Raw genomic sequence first — 18899 nt, forward strand, 5'->3', positions numbered from 1 at the left:
GTCTTCTTAGAGTCTGGCGAAGACTCTGGCATCCAAACTGCCCTTTTGACATCCAGAGGTATAGCAGTCAGAAAAGAGGAAACCCATCAGGCTACATCTGGCAGTGCCAACATTGAAAGCCTGTCAATCTGCAAGATTTATCTCGTAGTGTCCTCAGTTTTAGGTTCTGATTCGGTTGTGGCAACCTTGGATGCCAGGAGTTCTTAGAAAACACTTTAAGGGACAGTTCACCCAAAAATGAAAATACTCATAATCATTTACTTACCCTTATGTTGTTCCAAACCTGTATGAATTTATGTCTTGTGCTGAACACAAAAGAAAATATTTTGAACGATGTTGGTAACCAAAGAGATGCTGGTCCCCATTGACTTCCATAGTATAAATACTAAATAAATCCAAAAAAAATACTATGGAAGTCAATGGGGACCAGAAACTATTTGGTTACCATTCTTCAAAATATCTTCTTTGCAGAACAAAGGTAACTCATACATGTTTAGAACAACTTGAGGATGACTAAATGATGACAAAATTTTCATTTTTAGGTGAACTATCACTTTAAGGCTAATGCAAAATGTAATTTTTTTGCTATATATTAGATGTTATGGTGTTTAATACACTATTTAATACACTGCTATATACTCTACTGTTCTAATGTTTGTGGTTGGTAAGATTATTACAGTTTAAAGCAACTGTTTTCTATTTTAATATAATTATTAGCAGGTATTACTCTAGTCTTCAGTGTCACATAACCCTCCAGAAATCATTCTAATATGCTGATTTTCTGCTCAAGAAACATTTCTCATCAATCAATGTTGAAAACAGCTGTGCTGCTTAATATTTTTGTGTAAAATTTTTCAGGATTCTTTGATGAATAGAAAGGCATTTATTTAAAATATATGTTTCAATGTAAATGTTTTTTAGTTACTGTTATTTTTCTAAAAAAACAAACAAACAAAATCTTACTGACCCCAAACTTTTGAGTGGTATGTTTGTGCTTATACACAGTATTTACACAGCAGTAAAAGGTAAAACCAGAGAAGTCCGGGAAAAATATCAGTACATTTTAAAAGTGTGATTTCCAGGTGCTGAAAAGTCAGGTTTTAAAGACATTTTAAAAAGTTATATGAATTTCTATAGTCAATACACTGTACATTTTTGTGCTTAGTTTTAAACCATGTGCTTGTAATGTCTGGAAAATGGAAATGGAAAGGGAGTCATGGAAAAATCATGGAAATTCTTAGGTCAAAAGGTGTGGGAACCCTGTACAGTCAGTCAGAGCACAGCACATCCAGCCATTCAACACGTGTAGATACTGTAAACCAAGCATATACGTCACACATACATTAATCCACCCTGGCACTTAAATTGTTTTGGTAATGTATATTGTTTAGTTGCTACGGTCATGTTTCACATTACCCTGCTTGCTGTAAATCACAGTCATCTTGCCATGCAGCAGTATTGATGCATGTGCATTTGTGTTTGCATGTGCTACTGCACTTTTCACAGACAGTGGAGGACAGATCCGCAAAAGCGCCACGCTTTTACTCACTCTAACCCCCATGAAGAGAATCCAGAGCTCACCAAACCTATACACGCTCACAGGTATCATTCCCGTACAGGAAACAGATCACACTAATAGAGCTTCATAGATCATATTGCCATAAAACTACAATAATGCATTGAAAACTAGTTCATTAAAATTAAAATATTTGCCAACGAGTGGTTCATGTTTGCTTGTTAGTCATAATCATTATATATTAGCAGTGGAGTATTTACTCTGCTGGTGTTTAATGTGACGGTATGTTTACTCAGACACTGTGAGCAGGAATTCCTCTTCACTGCACTCAACATCTGTGTTTTATCCTGCTGCATCTTATGTCCTACCACAACCTCCCTCCCTGGTTGTCTTTCTTTCTCTCCATTACCCTTGCTCGCCATCTCAAACTTGTGCTCGCAGCTCCTCAAGGACTGTTCGAGAGCTGGAGCTCTCCTTTTCTTTGCTTAAAGGGAAAAAGCATGCAGCTCACAGTGACCAGATTGTTGCCATAGTTGTGCACTTCCATAGCAACAATTGTATACTTCAGGCTTTTTCCCCCGTCTCCTCTCGGCACAGTTTCCTCCGGGGGTGACCCTTTTTGTTTGAGCAGTCTCACTGACTATGACCTCACACACGCATATTCTCCATTGTTTAATTAGACAGCGAGGAACAAACACATCCCATTCAGGACAGAGTTAGACCGCTGTTCATTTAGCAATGTGCTTAATGAGCAAGGGTTTTTATGTTACATTATACACAAAATAAATCAAATAAATAGTTTTGACTTTTATCAAGTGTTTATTTAAGACAAAAGTGTGTGTTTTAAAAGAGCCTTTCTGAAATTAGTTTGCAGAAGTGGTAACTGACTGCCAGATGTTAAGGGAAAACCCCCTTCATTTGTAAAACTTTCCCACTTCGCCTTTCATTCTTTCTTCATGCTGTCCATATATTTTCCTCACTTCCATTCATCTGCTGTAAAAGTTAAAGCAGTGGTTTGGAATAAATTATGCATGACATTTGCGCACTATAGAGCCACATAGTCCGCTAAAAACATGAATATCCAATAAGTGAATATATTCTTTAAAATAAAGATTCCAAAAGTGGCTTTTCACAGCAATGCCATAAAATAACCATTTTGGGTTTCCCAAAGAACCTTTCCATGAGCAGTTCTTAAAAGAACAATAAATGTAAGTAACAAAAAAGTGTAAATAACATTTTAATAATCTAAAGGACCTTTTTTTCTACCTTAAAGGACCCTTTTTGCAGAGGAAAGGTTCTATGAATGTTAAAGGTTCTTCATGAAACCATTGATGCCAATAAAGAACTTTGATGTTTAAGGGCCAGATTTACTTTACAAGGCAAATTAGTGTGAGCTCAATTCCAAAAAGACGCAGATGGTAGTGGAAAGTTCTGCGCGTGATCTTCTGACGACACACAAATTAAGGAACACAGATGCATCCAGATCATTTCCATAATGACCAACGTAATTTATCAAGAGCAGCGCAAATTAGCGTCTGGTTTAAGACATGCTTTTTTTGGCGCAAATACCAGTAAATTGACTAGCACAAACCTTAATAAATCACCTTGTGTTATTCATTTATATACTCGCCTCCCATACATTTTGTGTCTGAAAGGGAAACTCCTACAAATGCATATGCAATAAGGTCAGCCGCAGGAATAACCCTGTCTACGCATTTTCAGCGCTAATTTTTCACTGCGTGTCTTTAGTAAATCCTGACGTAGTTTTTTAACACCAAAAGAGGGTTTGCGCTGACGCAAGCTGTTAGTAAATCTGGCCCTAAGAGTGTACCTCATTTCACTGTGAAAAGTAGATCTCTTGCTAGTATTTAACAAAGTTATCTTATCTCAATTTCACCTGTGCATAGATTCTGAATCACAATCCAACGATTCAGGTAAGCAGCCTTTATTTTATTTATTTAATATATTTTTTACAAACAAGTACATAATGCTTTGGAAATCAATGTAACTGTTACTGCTCAGCTTTCTCATAATATTATTTCTTACTGGTCAATAGTGGCATTCTGTGGTGAAATATTTTGTATATATGAATATTAAACACGTTTTCAAGTGTTTTGTTTGTCTCCTAGATTTGTGGAGGCCCAACAGCAGCACCAGTGATGGTCTGAGAAATGGTGACCTGTGCTCTTCCTCTTTGGCAGCTAAAGGCTACAGAAGTGTCAGGCCCAACTTTCAGGATAAAAAGTCTCCCACACCAGTACGTTCTGCTGTGTTTACTTCACTCATTTGTTTTTCTTATCCTTTCTGTCGCTGGAGGTTTTCCTTCCACAGGAAACCCCTGTGGAAGTCCATTCGACAGGTTTTATTAATGACATTTTTAACTGTACCGGTCACACCCTTTTCTAGCTTACTGCTCAGTTTGAAAACTGAGCACAAAGAAAAGCTCTCAACTGACTTATGGATTTATTCTATCTATCTATCTATCTATCTATCTATCTATCTATCTATCTATCTATCTATCTATCTATCTATCTATCTATCTATCTATCTATCTATCTATCTATCTATCTATCTATCTATCTTTCTATCTATCTATCTATCTATCTATCTATCTATCTATCTATCTATCTATCTATCTATCTATCTATCTATCTATCTATCTATCTATCTATCTATCTATCCTTTCCAGCTACAGAGAATTTATGATTTTAATATTATTTAATCCAATCTCCTCTGTATGTGTAATATGTTTGTTTTCTCACTGTCACACAAGTTATGCCCTGCTGATGGTAATACAGCAGAATTTTACCGCCTTATACATGTCCTCACTATAACAATCAACTGTTTATCTCAGAGAGATTATTCTCCAAGGCAAGCACATCCACACCCTTATTCAATGAGAGAACCACCACAGAACAACAGTATCTGACCTGTGCTCTAATATCCTACAGCCCACTGTCCTTAATCAGGCACAAGAGCATAGTGTCCATTCCCACAGACTGCTGTCCACAGAGGACCAAATCTCATGCTCTTTACAAGCAGGGCAGTCCTACTTGCACCCTTCATCTAGGGAGTTGGAGAGACACGTAGCTTCCCTCTCCATTCGCATTAACCCTATGCCACTGATATCGGGACGGCGCACACAGGCACTGTCTTTGAGACCCCCGACCCCTCCTAAAAGGATGGACCTCCCGGATAGCCACTCACGCCCCTGCCCTCCACTGCCATCTGCAGCCCCTCCAGTGGTATATGTCACGGATTTCATAATCGCATATGCATTAGCTTAATAACACCCTCCCCTACGCCATGCTGTGTTTTAGCAAACATAACTAATGCAGTTTCTCCATTTTGCTGAAGAACATTCAGGTTGCTGTCATTATATTTTCAAATCATAATAAAGTTTATTTTAAATTGAATACGATTTCACAATATTACTGTATTTTTTATAAAAATTAATTATATATGTTATAATATGTATATGTATATATAAAATAAATAAACATTGAAATGCCATGGAAAATGCCATATTCACATTATTCGTGTGTATATATATATATATATATATATCACAAGTAACGCATTGCATAATCAAATTACTTTTTTTCAAGTAACTAGTAAAGTAACACATTACTTTTAACTATATAAAATTAAAATAAAACTTAAAAAAAATATATATATATATAAAAGTTACTTTTAAAAGTAATGTGTTACAATATCGTGTTACTCCCTAAAAAATAATTGCGTTAGTTACTTTTAATGGAAAGTAATGTTTAACGTTATGTTTTTATTACTTTTTCTCAGCCGGGCTGTGCTTGCTTGTTTGTTTTTTTAATTTCTATTTTCGGCAAACGTAAAGGCCCTTTCACACCAAAAGTGAAATGAAGGAAATGCAAATTCACACCTGTACAATAGAGGGCACAGCTCAGACAAACCTTTCAGCGGTGATTCATTCTGAATCGCAGATGAATAGGACGCAGGAGAAGAAAGTTCAACACTCTTACACGATGTTTATCTGAAGTCATTTTGCTTATTAGTATGGTTTAATTGAATCATCAAAATGCAGCAACAAAGACACCGGTTAATAAAGTAAGTTTAAATACATAAAGTCTATTTGTGTAATTTAACTTATTTAATTATTGCAGGGTTGCGTAATTTTCTCAGTTTGCATTTGGACTGTTTTTATTCATATTGAGGAATACTGAATCTATTTTTGTGCAAGATGAGTAAATGCTCACATTAAGTCTAGAACTACAATATCCATCATGGATACACACAGCGCACACAACACATCTGCACTTACTCTAGATTTCTCTTAACATAGGGACAAAATAGGTGTCAGTCAATAACTTGTGCTACTTATTTAAAAAGTAAGACATTATTTTGTAAAGTTAAAAGTAATGCGTTACTTTACTAGTTACTTGAAAAAAAGTAATTTGATTATGCAATGCGTTACTTGTGATATATATATATATATATATATATATATATATATATATATATATATATACATACATACATACGTGTAATGTGAATATGACATTTTCCATGCCATTTCAATGTTTTATTTATTTTATATATACATATACATATTTTCTGCAATACAATGTGACTTAGAATTGGTTGTCACCTCATTGTGATCTTAGTGAAGTTTTAAACTTCTTTAGCCTTATGCTTTAATGCAACATTGGAATAACATTTTGATCTGTAACCCCTCCATCCTCTCTAACGCACAGCCATTCGCTGCATCACATCACTTCATCTCTCACACGCGCTGTGCCAACTGCTGAGTCTCATCTGTGCCACTCTCCTCTCTGTCATTCAGCCTGAGGTACCAGTCCTTCTTAAACAAACCTATCCTGGAACAGCACTGACCTCACACTCACCCCCTAATCGGCTCAGATTCTCCCTCGATTTCATCAGCTCCAGAGCACCTGACCTTCACCCAGAGACCCCTTCTCCAGGCCCTCCCTCTCCCGGCTCGGAGCCTCCACTGGGGCAGAGCCGCTGCTCTTCCCGCACTCAGAGCGAAGCATCCACAGCAGTGCTGGAGGAGTTGAGGGCGTGTGGACTTGGCCCAGAGGGTGGCTCTCGTACCCCGTCTCCAACCCTCAGCCAGATGAGTGCGGTCACAGACAACATGTGGTTACACTTCCCTGCAGCTAGCACCACTAATGTAACTATTCACCGGCAGTTCAACACTCTGTCATGTCTGTCTTACTGTTTCTTTCTTTGTCAGTTTTTATAAGTATTCCTACTTCCATTTTAACTTTTTTTTTGTTGATCAAAAGTGACAGTAAAGACATTTATAATGTTACAAAAGATTTCTATTTCAAATAAATGCTTTGAACTCTCTACTCATCAAAGAATCCTGAAATAAATGTATCTCAGTTTTCATACAAATTAAGAAGCACAACTTTTTTTCAGCATTGATAATAATAATAATAAATGTTTACTGAGCCTGAAATCAGCATATTAGAATGCTTTCTGAAGGATCATGTGACACTGAAGGCTTGAGTAATGATGCTGAAAATTCAGCTTTGTCATCACTGGAATAACTTGCCTTTTAAAATATATTACAATAGAAAACAGTGATTTTAAATAGTATTTTTACTGTATTTTTAATCAAATAAATGCAGCCTTGGTGAACATTTTCTTGAGACTTTCGAAAAACATTAACAAATTTTTCCAACTCAAAACTTTTGAACGATATTTATTTTTTCATTCATTTTCTGTTCTTTCACTTTTCTCTTATCCCTTTGAAAACTCCTTTAGCTCATTTCTACTTGCTTTGTACAAACTTATTGTCGACTGTTTCTAATTTGAGACCATTCCTCTGCGTTTTAGGGGCTAGTTCAACAAACACCAATATCACTTGTCCAGTGTTCACATTTAGTGGTTTCAGCATTTCTTCTCTGTGTGATTATAAAAATACTAACATCGCCTCTGCTATAGATTCACATAAACTCTGCATCAGTGGTCTCAAGGGTCGTCACTAACACCTTTTGCCATACAGATTGTCTTGATGTTGTGTCAATGCTCAGTTTGTCGTTGTCACACTATGTCTTTGTCAAAGATTTTAGGTGTGGGAGAACATGGTTTAGTTGAGACTTCTTCTTGTACTGCTCCTGTGGTATCTCTTTTTGTATACTAACACTTAATACTAACCACTTCCAAAATCTAAAACACATTTTTTCCCCCCTTGAATATCTTCCCTGTTTGTGGGCACTGTATTTTGTTTGCTTATTTTACTAATCAATCCACAAGTCTTTGGTGGTTTTGTTTTCCTTGTTCTGTTCTTTATCCTCTTTCAATTTTATTAAGGCTAACAGATGTCATCTGTGGCATAATAGTTCAATCTCAGTGTAATTTTTATGCCTAAAGGTTCTTTAGTTAACAGTGTCTCTTTGCTGTTTTATACAGGGCCAGATGACTGTGAACGGGGGTCTGACTGTGCCAGCAAGTCCTCGTAGTCATCTCCAAAGACCCTTCTCTCCCTCAACATACCCCCCTCCTCCTTCACTGAGTCCTAGTATTACAGCCATGCAGCACGCTAGAACCACTGGTGAGTACTAAAGCTAATCAAACACATCCCCGTGCTCTTTTCATTATTAATTTCATCATTTGTAAGAACAGAGAAAATGGTATATTGCATCTCAGTTTGTAGCTAGTTTAACCACAGCCACAGGTTATATAACCATATTAAATGTATACAATCTGATACATTTTCTCCCAAATAGTGATAAATTATAGGTTAGTTTGTGGCCAACTGTGACCAGAGCAGCCTGATTCATGAACAAATGACTCTCATAAGCCAACTCTCATTTTATATGTATCAATATATAGCCATACATGGTTTATGCATATATTGCAGTCCTTTTTGTTACACTTAATTTTGATGGTCCCCTTTAGACATTCTGTTCACCATAAGTAACGTTGCACCTACAAGTCAACTTATTCTCATGAGAGTATTAGTTGAGTATTAGAGAACATTTTGGGGTAGATTTAGATTTAGTAGAATAAGTTGGCATGTACTTGCAAAGTTACTTATAGTCAGTAGATTAACTTTTGGGGGCCATCAAAACAAAGTGTTTAGCAGATATTAAGCAGAGTCTACTAATACTCTTATTAGAGTTAATTAACTTGTAGGTGCAACATATAGTCAATAGAATATCTAAAGTGGACCATCAAAATGGGTTACCGTATATTGAAAAATACAAATTTCCCATATATGAAAATGTATTATATCAAATTTTTATCTTAGAGTATATTCCTATACAGTATATTTGTGTTTTGTAATGGCTGATTCCTAAAGTAAACTTTATTTTTAAATTAAGTTCAATAAGATTCATTATTAGTTTTAATCAGTCTGAAACACTGACCTGTGTAATTTACAGAGAGAAAATGTATTTCTTATGTTAGCAAAATAAACATTATAACTGAAATATACCCTAATGAAGTGAATCAAAATTGAATCAAGAGTTTGTGAATCAGAAACAAATTGAATCAGGAAATCTTTGTTGATACCCAGCCCTAATAAGCAGCATACTTTGTGAACATGGCTTTAATAATTAATCAGAGATATGGTGTAGCAGAACCGTAAAAATACATATATTCCAGAATGGCTGTTGCTGATGTTAAAGTAACTCCTACCATCCACCTGTCCTGCAAACACCTGTACTGCCAAGTGTATCTCATAAGCATTACAGTACAGCTGTAAAATTGATCTCTGATAAATCACTGTTGATGTGCCAGGCCCTAATAAAGTGCTAATGAGTAAGAAAGCATGACCTGACTGTAGAGGTGTTTACTGGCCGTGTGACACTAAGCGTATCTGGACTGGTCCGCTCTGAGCGTGCTCCTGCAATCTCTCTAATCCCAAATGGAAAATGCTGGGGATTAAGCTCAAATCTGAGCGACGGAGGGGTTGGGGTGAGGGAGGAGCTGAGACACTGGGATTAGAGCGTCTGTATGCGTGGGGGTGGCCTTTGTTTTACAGAGCACATTTTGTTGTTTTTCCCCAAAAAGGCTTCAGTCTGGATGCCTGTACATGTCGGACTGTGTGTAGAGCTGCTATATGCTGAAACACTGGAATCAACATATTTATGGATTCTTTCTCCTGATTTGCAATTACAGTGTGCACTGTATCCCTGACCTGGCTGTATTTCACAGTTATGAACATGGGAATGTTGGTTAGTTCCATGGGAATTACTAAAAACTCACTCACCCCAAATTGACCCTGTCTTCTACCCATCAGCCTCTGAGACTAGCACCCCAGTCTACGCCAACGTGGATCCTCCTGCACGAGCACCACAGACTGACAGGAAAGAAACAACAGGGAAAGCTCCGCAATATACTGGCATCGGTCCTGTGGATGAGTCCGGGATTCCCGTTGCCATACGGACGGTGAGTTAATGCTATTCTAGGATGTTAATCTTTTGTTTCCATATTTGGTAACATTTTATTTTGATGGCCCACTTTAGACTTTCTACTAACTATAAGTACCTTTGCAACCACACGTCATCTAACTCTCATTAGAGTAGTAGTAGACTGTCTGCTTAATATCTGCTAACACTTTATTTTGATGGTTCCTCAACATACATTCTACTATAAGTAACTTTACAATTAATATAAAATAACATAAAATAAACTATTATATTAACCTGAACCGTAACACCTAACCCTAACCTAACAGTCTACTAATAGTCTACTAATACACTAATGAGAAATAAAGTGTAACCCAATATTATGCTGTGCATCTTAGAATAGATATAATCCTTTTTGAGGAATAAAATATTAATATTAATAAATAAATATTAAAGCTGTATATGGGTGTTTCTTCAACTGTGGGCATTAATGGGTATCTTGGCTCTGTGGACTTCTGATATTTTTGTCATTTAAAAGTTATGTACATTTCCACCACAATGTCATTTCTATCGCATCTCAAATAATGTATTGTGTTTTACAGCATCGTGATGGAAATTATATATAATTTTTTACAAAATTACACTTTAATTGCAGATAATGCACAGTACAAATATTCTGTTCATGAATGATAATTCTAAATTGCTAAAAAAAAATCCTAGTGAAAAAAACCTATACCAAAATGTATTATATATTTATTTCATACTAAGTTTACTATAAATCCGTTAACATATTTACTAACATATCCCTTGAGACTTACTGATATACATATTATACTTTTTTGGAGTACTTCTTTATTGCACAATGCACATTTCTTAATATTAAGCCTAAAATGTGTTTTAATATAACTATTAGTAAGGATAGAATGATCTCTGTATAATGTTAGTCTTTAAATGCAAGCTGTTTAAAGTGTAGCTAAAGTATACTTGCAATAGTTCCACTTTAGCACAATCAAATATACCTGTACTTACAGTAAGTTTATCTTTAGTTGGACCTCAGCACTATTTACGGATAACTAAAGTGCATTAAGTACAAAATTAGTTTTAGCAGACTTTAAGTATATCAATTTAGTATACCAAAAGTACAATTGCAGGGTATTTATATTAAGTACATAAATATGTAATTATACTTAGCATAAAATAAATGCATTTCATATACATTTTGGTCAAATTTATTTCATCAGGGTAATTTGAACACAAAAAAGATAATTTTGTGTTAATGTATTAATTCATAAATATTTTCATAGTTATAATTGAAATTTGGGTCTGGTACAAGGGCACAACAATACAAATCTTTATAAGAAATAAAAAAGTTTATAAGAAAGTTTTAATGTGACATTTTTATAATAATATATAATAATAAAAAACAAACATGTTTGCATAAAAGCCTAGCGTTAATTTTGATAAAACTTGTCTGACTCTTTATTGGCTCTGGGGAAATTTTTGGAAGTGCATTCCTGTAATTGTTAATTCCAGAATTAATCTTCAATCGGTCTCTGGTCACATGGGACTGGCTGTTTTGATTTGTGTGCTAAATTGCATTTTCCCACACTGAGTTTTATTTAGCCCCAGGGAAACAGGGGCAGCTGTGCTCAGCATCATTGATGGACCAGCAGACAGTGATGTGTCTCTCTCAGCTTAACATAGAGAGGCCAGTTGCATCAGCATTTTTATAGGAGGCTTTTGCATCCAGAGTTTTGGACTCAAGGTCATGGAGCACATTCGGGTTGCTATTTGTTTTCTAAACTATATTTTTGGACCTTGGAATCTTAATCTGTAAGGACATGGGAATGCCTGTAATCTAAAAATGTTTGTTTTGTGTATTGTTTTAGACTGTTGACAGGCCAAAAGATTGGTACAAGACCATGTTCAAACAGATTCATGTGGTGCCTAAATCAGGTAAGACTGGATCTTGTATATTTACCTTCATTTTACTTTAAAACTTTATACCTTGCATTTCCTATAAATGTACAGAAAGAAGTCTTAAAAAGCCCTAATTAGAACAAGCCTATTATGTGGTTATTAGAAGGAATGTTCTAGTCATACACTGACAAACTAACATATAGATTGTGTTATCGTGTACATTTAAAATGTTTTATTTTACACTTTACACTAAACAGATACTATTTTGTTTTATGAATGCAAGAGATATACAGAACACTCGTCTCATTGCTATTGTGATTTTAAAGGGGTCATGAATTGAGAAATCAAATTTTCCTTGATTTTTGACATTTTGACACTGGCTAGGTCATTGTTCTATAAAAACATCATGTAAGTTTCAGCACTTAAAACTCCCTCCTTAGTCTAAAAACAGCTTTTATTAAAACCAACCGACTCGTTTCGGATTTTGTCACATTATGACATAATAGTGCAACGAAAGACCACCTCTGCAGAAGAAACGCCTATTTCTACATCGTGGTTATTTATTTTCAACTATGTGAATGTCTCAGTAGAGCATTATTTGTTTGTTCAGTACATTTCACTTTGGATTCTTTGGTAAATCATTCGCAATTTCGGCGCTGGGTTTGCAACCAGACTTTTCCTGTAAGATATGTGTAACGGAGAAATGCCACAACATATTAGTAAATGTGTTCATTCTAATGCCTAATCTGTGATCAATGACTTCTGATATGATTCATGTACAATCAGACGTTCATTGTTTCAAAATCGTTTATTGTTGTTTATGTATCAGTAAATCAAGCCAGTGACTAAACGATCAACTTCATATTGTTTCTCTTAGTAGCATGAAAATAATCTGTTTTGTAAAATTGTGATTAAATTATATAAAACCGATCAAAGAACTCTCCCTTCATAACCACTGGAGCTGTCTATCTTACAGTGCAAGTTTATCAGTGACTGGACTCTCGCCAAAACTCCCATTATAATCAATGATGCTGTCTACACTCTTATTTACACCATGTTTGAACTGTTAGATATGATTAAAAAAAAAATAAAGATCTGTATTTTCTGTGACTGCGGACCTGTCTGCTAAAGGGATAGGTTTCTTTTTTTTTTTTTTTTGAGAGAGAGAGAGAGGTGCAACCTAGGGCCATCTAATGAGGAGTGACAACAAAAGAGCTTTGCTCAGCAGGTTGTGGATTACAAGTGTGTTCATTATTGGAAATGGACTGTCAGGAAGTTTGCCTAAAAGATTACAGGGGTCAAATGATCAACACTATCATTTTGCATCTTATTATGTTTTTTTATTATCTTTCTCCCACATCCTGCTAATGAGTTTGTTTACATTATTAAGTTTAAAGGACTCTGTATGCAGTTCTTGTTTGTGATATGTGCAATCCATGTTAAAGGTACACTATGTAACTTTTGGCCCTCTAACGGTTAAAAAACAAAACTGCATGCATTTTGCAGAAAAACATTGTTTTGGTTGTGCTTCGGCTCTGTGTGACTGTGCAGATGAATATGCTTAGATCAATATCTGAAGATGTTACTGTAGCTATACCCATTAATAGACATGGTACTTCCTTGAAAAAAAAAAAAAAAAATCCAGCACAGCGCAACAACCATAATGAAATGACCCTTCACAATTGATAATGCTTTACAATGTCTCTAACTCTGTTAGAGAGCTATATATGGCAATTTATCTGTTCAATAAAATACCTTATCCACCTATTGAGCAATAAAAACGCCATCCCCTCATCGCTTTTACAACATTTCAAATCCCTCAGTTCTTGCCATCTCTGTAAAGCCAAACCAATGTAGTTTTATTAAGAGCTCTGTTGCATTCTCTTTTTGCCGGCAGACTCTCCTCTGTTCTGCATTTTTTTTAAACGGCTGTTTCCGGGACGTTCGAGATTTAGCTGCTTCATATTAATCTTTCTCGCTCGTTGTGACAACTAACCTCTGCCACTCCCTCACCATACATGCGTCAAAGTAGCCGGAGGAACTTTGCTCTATTTACGGATATGACGAGACACACACGGCGAGTGAATCATGTGCACAATTTCCTGCAAAAACCATCCTGCTAGGTCAAAAATATAAACACTCATAATAGGCTTACCATATTGAATAAGGGTAAGACAAAAATATGTTTTGGTAGAAGGATTGATGATATATTGACTCTTTATTTAAATTGTGTTAATAAAAATATAAGAAGAAAATAAGAAAAAAGCTTATTTGTTTTCACAGAGAACGAGTGGTCTGGATCCCGTACTGCCACAGACCCTGTTACAAGTACTGGTACAACTATTTCCAAACAAGGTTTCTCTTCTCTTTAACTACAGTAAAGCAAACATACTATTGCCAAAAAAATATATATACAAAAATACTAGTATAAACCAGTTGCAATAAGTATAATTGAGTTGTTTTGTTTTTTTATCGTTTCAAAAACAGTAACAATAAGTTAATGTCGTAATAAATGATTTTGTAATTTCTGTATACATTATATACAGATATATACAGATATATATAAAATAATAATAATTATTATACTGCTTTTTGAAACTAACCATATTGATATATATTGTTATTTCTTTCAGATAAGCATGCTGCCCCTAATGCTGTTCAGGCCCATCCTGCACCTAAAACCGGCACCTACCGGCCCATCACCAAGAGTGTCTCTGATAATGGCGTATACGGTTTCAGGGTACCTGCTGCCTCTTCTCTCCCTTCTCCTCTTCCCACATCAGCATCCACACAGCAGAGATCCAGTGAAAGGGAGGCACCACAGAGAGGCAGGAGCACACCCGACATGTAAGAACCATTTTTCAGGCAAACTTTTTTTTAAGGATTTTCAGATTTGAAAAAGATTTGATCATGCATCTTACAGCAATATTTACAGACACTATTTGTTATTCTTTGCATGTCTCCCAGGAATGAGTGGGGACCTCCTGATAGAAAGGTTGACACACGAAAATACAGAGCAGAGCCGAGGAGTATTTTTGACTATGAGCCGGGGAAATCATCTATTTTAGAGCAAGAAAGAACGGTAAATAATCAATGGTTTTTCAATGTTAATATGTTATAATTTTTGCATGAAACTTTAAAAAGACCCAGATTGAATGAAGTGAGCTAAATACATTGAGAGCATAGTTTAGATTAATTATTTGTGGTTTGTTTGAAGTTAGCAGCACAAAGTCCATAAAGTTTATGAGGCAGTTTTGCAATTTCAGTTTCGTTTTTGAATGCACAAACGTATTGATCTTAGAATTAATGCCCCATGACTTTATGGGTATAGACAGATCGTAAACCAGATGCAACTAATGAAATACTATCAATCGGTGAATCCACAGTGTCAGCAGCGCTTCAGGCATGATACACCACATACTGATTGACTAAACTGAGTTGTTCTTATATATTAATGGAATTGTATTGACAATATACATGGCAACAGTTGTAGTTACATGATGAGCATTCTGTATAAAAGAATCACCACAAACGTTGCCCTAATCGAGCGGAAGTGCTTCAGCAAGCTTGTGTTGAGTCACTCAATAGAACACATAAATTGCAGGTCCATTAGAGCGTAATGTGGTCAAGGTCACTAATAAGGTTGGAGAAACCAATTTGCTCCTATTGGAGCAGTTTGTCCTTGTGCAGTGAGCATTTGTTATGTTCTGCTGCCCTCTGCTGGATAGGGGGGGAATAAAAAACAGCTTTTGCTCTGTTGCTATTTTCAACCTATTATTAAAGTTTTGAACTCTGCTGAGCTTTTCATCATTTCTTGTCAGCTGAAGACAGTTTTCATTTTACATCTGATTGTCACATTCCCATGATTACCTCAGTTCATCCCTTCCTTTCATCTTCTCCCACTTGCTTTCATTCTCAACACCAGACAAGTAACTTAAGACCTGAGGACTTAGATTTAGAGAATGAGCCATGGTATAAGTTCTTTGCTGAACTGGAGTTTGGGCGGCCGGTAAGTGTGGCTTTGGTTTGGTGCTGCTAGCATGCCGCTTGTGATTGGTGTGGGGTTGGAAAGGTCAGATACGTGCTGCACATGCTGTCGTTCCGTGATGGTCATGTCTGAAATGACTGGTTGAAATGACAAGACAATTCCGGACGCTGTAACACATACGATGGAGTTTGATAATGAGCCTCGCTTCCTCTTACCAGCATTTAAGGCTTTGATTTTTTTTTTAAATGCACATTAAACTACTGTTGACTGATTATAAAATCTATTGTGGAATTCATTTTACTATTATTTGCATGACTTTTACTGTTTGCTGGATTTACAAACCAGATGTTTGACTTTTGTCTTATTCTTTTTGCAAGGTGTGTGTAGTTCTGTAGTCTAGGCTTGGCGTGTTATAGGTTGTGATAATGTAAAAGCATATGTACTGCAGTATGTAGTGTTTTTGTTGCGTATGTGCAACATATGTTGCAGTTTGTGGTCGTCACATTGTTCTTCAATCTCCTCAGTCATGTGACTTTACTTTCTCCCTTGTTATGTCACTGTTTCTCTGCTCCTCCCCTGCTCTATCCCACCTCTGGGTGAAGCCTCCCAAAAAGCGTCTTGATTACAATCCAGAGAGCGCACCTCGATTCTGCGCAGAGGTAAAGAATTAATAAATGAATCCGATTCAATAAGTGAGTGAGTGATTAACTGCTTCACTGGCATACTATATTGACTGACTGACTGACTGATTCACACAGAGAGAGAGAGAGAGAGAGAGAGAGAGAGAGAGAGAGAGAGAGAGAGATGAATCAAAATAGGCTAATGCCTACCTTCTCAACCCAACCTCATTTAACATCACTTAACTTTGGTTATAACAATAAGCCCACTGTTTCAAGTGGAGCAATGCACTATTTGATCCTTGAGATATGGGACATATTAGACATCAGAACTGACTAAATAAAAGCTTATGTACAGAATAATTTCTTTGGATCATTCTATTAATCATGTTCAGAGTTATTCATTTAATTTGCAACCTCCTGCTTCTCACAAAATGCGTGTTTTCCTTTGACAACTCTCATCACTCTGAGATACATAAATAATGTGCATTTGATTTAAAAATAATAATAATGGGCATATCAAATATGTATAAAGGCATACTTAAAATGAGGAAAAACTATTTCTGTACAAGAGTGATATAAAACTTATGCCTTTTGCCTGTATTACAGGGTCTTTTTTAGTGTCTTTTTGGACACTACTTACAAGTACTGTATTTATACTGTAAAATGGCATAGAATAGTGCATAAGTACACAAATTGGGATACAGCTCATGTAATTTTATAATTTTGATTAAATAAACATTTGGCTGCATATTAGGATGGCATGGCAAATTTGTGTTAAGAACATTCTAGTGATCATCTCTGATCATTATTTAAGTGAAAATGCTGCTATTTTCAAAAGTAATGGCAGGTGAAAGTGCGGTACATGTTTTGTCCCATGTCTCAAGAATCGGTGTACTGCATCTACAACCACGTCAGCTTCTTTTTTTGTCATAATAACATTTTTGTCTATTATTCCATTGTTTATTTATAATGAGACAGGAGCACTTCCTCCTGGCTCTCATCTGCCGATTCTGTCCATGTGTTTGTAGTAGGTGAAGGATCTATGGACATGCCCTGCACAGTATCATGTTACATTATCCTGTTTCACTCAGGGGCTTTTTTTGTCATTGTAAATATAGTTTGCTGGCTGTCAACTGGAGAAATTAATTATGAATAATGGTTAAACTGAACTGGGTAATGAACAAGATGCAATGTTTTGCATATAACTATCACATGCAAAAGTGGTGCATCTGTGAGTGAATTTGCCCTAAAATCTCTAATGACTTTTTAAAAAAATGAATTGCTTTCTGTGAATTGCTACTGACCACTGTAAGGAAAGAATATAACTTAAAGGAATGCTGTAAATCCAAACAAATAATTGCTAAAAATGGTCACAGAGGCTTTGCAGCCTAATTTTGAGCTGTGTAGTGTGGTATCTGTCACTAAGAGCTGTATTTATGTTGACTAGATGTAAATGTGTCACTCTGTGGAGACATTCCTGGTACTGCATGCTTGGGCTACTTTTAAAGAGGGTTAAAAAAACGCAAGGGGCGTCTGTTGCTGGTCTGAAGAGCTGTTTCAGATAACACTGCTCAGAGCTTCAGCAAACAGGAAGATGATTATCTACTCCAGCCATGCGTACAAGGAATTCCCTGCTTTGTTCGACATAGAAACCCTTGTAAGTGATCTAATGCGTCTAGCTGTCCTGGGAATGGCTGGGCTTTTCGAAGGAGACCAAACATATGTCACCGTATCCAAACATAAGAAGTTTCACTGTTTTTAACCATTGGTATATTTGGAGAGCTCTAGGTATCAAGGATCCTACTGTACTGTAAGTGTGGACATTAAATGAGGAATTCACCCTGCTCTTTCTTCTTCATCTGTTTCAGACCTCCCTTTATCAGCCATCCACAGGCCTTGAAAGGCCATCAAGGTAGGTTTACTGTGTATCAATGACCCCAAAAAACATGTGGACATATGCGTCACAAAAATCTATACATTTAATTTCATAGATTTTTAAAAATATCGACATTTTTAGATAAAAAATATCAAACTATGGGAAATCTAAAAACAGACATTTTCTCAAAACATTTTTACAATAACTTTTAACTAACTGGTCCCAAGGTCATTCTCAGTGGATGTATGGAGCAGGTCATAACATTACAGAACAGGTTAAGTGTAACATTCTTCCTGCAAATCCTTTAGCAGTGTTTTTACTCTTTTTACTTCAATGAAATTGATTCTGCAGCTCTGCAAGTGATAACAAGAGGAGAAGGAAATCTGAACCTGCAACAGCTCAGCCCAGGGTTCAGAGCAGCGTGAGCACAACACAAACGTCTATGAGACCACCAGAGTTGCCCAAGAGCAGCAGCACCCAGAGGAATCCCCTCACCAGCCCCGGTTCCCCTGCCACCACCAGGACTAAAGGTAGACCTCAGACGAACAGTCACATTCGTTCACCTTATTGAAAGAATAAGCAACAGAGGAAGGTTCACTGACAATATTCATTTTGC

The 18899-nt window shown here is 36.2% G+C and overlaps 1 protein-coding gene across 7 annotated transcripts in view; it reads left to right on the forward strand.

The window, feature by feature from the left end:
- Positions 1–18899, forward strand: part of sorbs2b (sorbin and SH3 domain containing 2b) — a 47738-nt gene that overhangs the window by 15340 nt on the left and 13499 nt on the right. For 2 of the 7 annotated variants that reach the window (XM_084133333.1, XM_084133337.1), the window contains exons 4-16: positions 3424–3450; positions 3646–3773; positions 6339–6689; positions 7937–8078; positions 9771–9919; positions 11769–11835; positions 14083–14154; positions 14433–14646; positions 14767–14881; positions 15725–15808; positions 16390–16446; positions 18276–18319; positions 18635–18813. In XM_084133333.1, the coding sequence (XP_083989459.1) occupies positions 3424–3450; positions 3646–3773; positions 6339–6689; positions 7937–8078; positions 9771–9919; positions 11769–11835; positions 14083–14154; positions 14433–14646; positions 14767–14881; positions 15725–15808; positions 16390–16446; positions 18276–18319; positions 18635–18813 (1629 nt within the window). Of the gene's footprint in view, positions 1–1506; positions 1603–3423; positions 3451–3645; positions 3774–4467; positions 4762–6338; positions 6690–7936; positions 8079–9770; positions 9920–11768; positions 11836–14082; positions 14155–14432; positions 14647–14766; positions 14882–15724; positions 15809–16389; positions 16447–18275; positions 18320–18634; positions 18814–18899 lie in introns of those variants that run through there. The other 5 variants (XM_084133331.1, XM_084133332.1, XM_084133335.1 and 2 more) reach the window with 5 other exon arrangements.

This window comes from Abramis brama, assembly GCF_963993115.1.
Source record: "Abramis brama genome assembly, chromosome: 13".
NCBI classification, from domain to species: Eukaryota; Metazoa; Chordata; class Actinopteri; order Cypriniformes; family Leuciscidae; genus Abramis; species Abramis brama.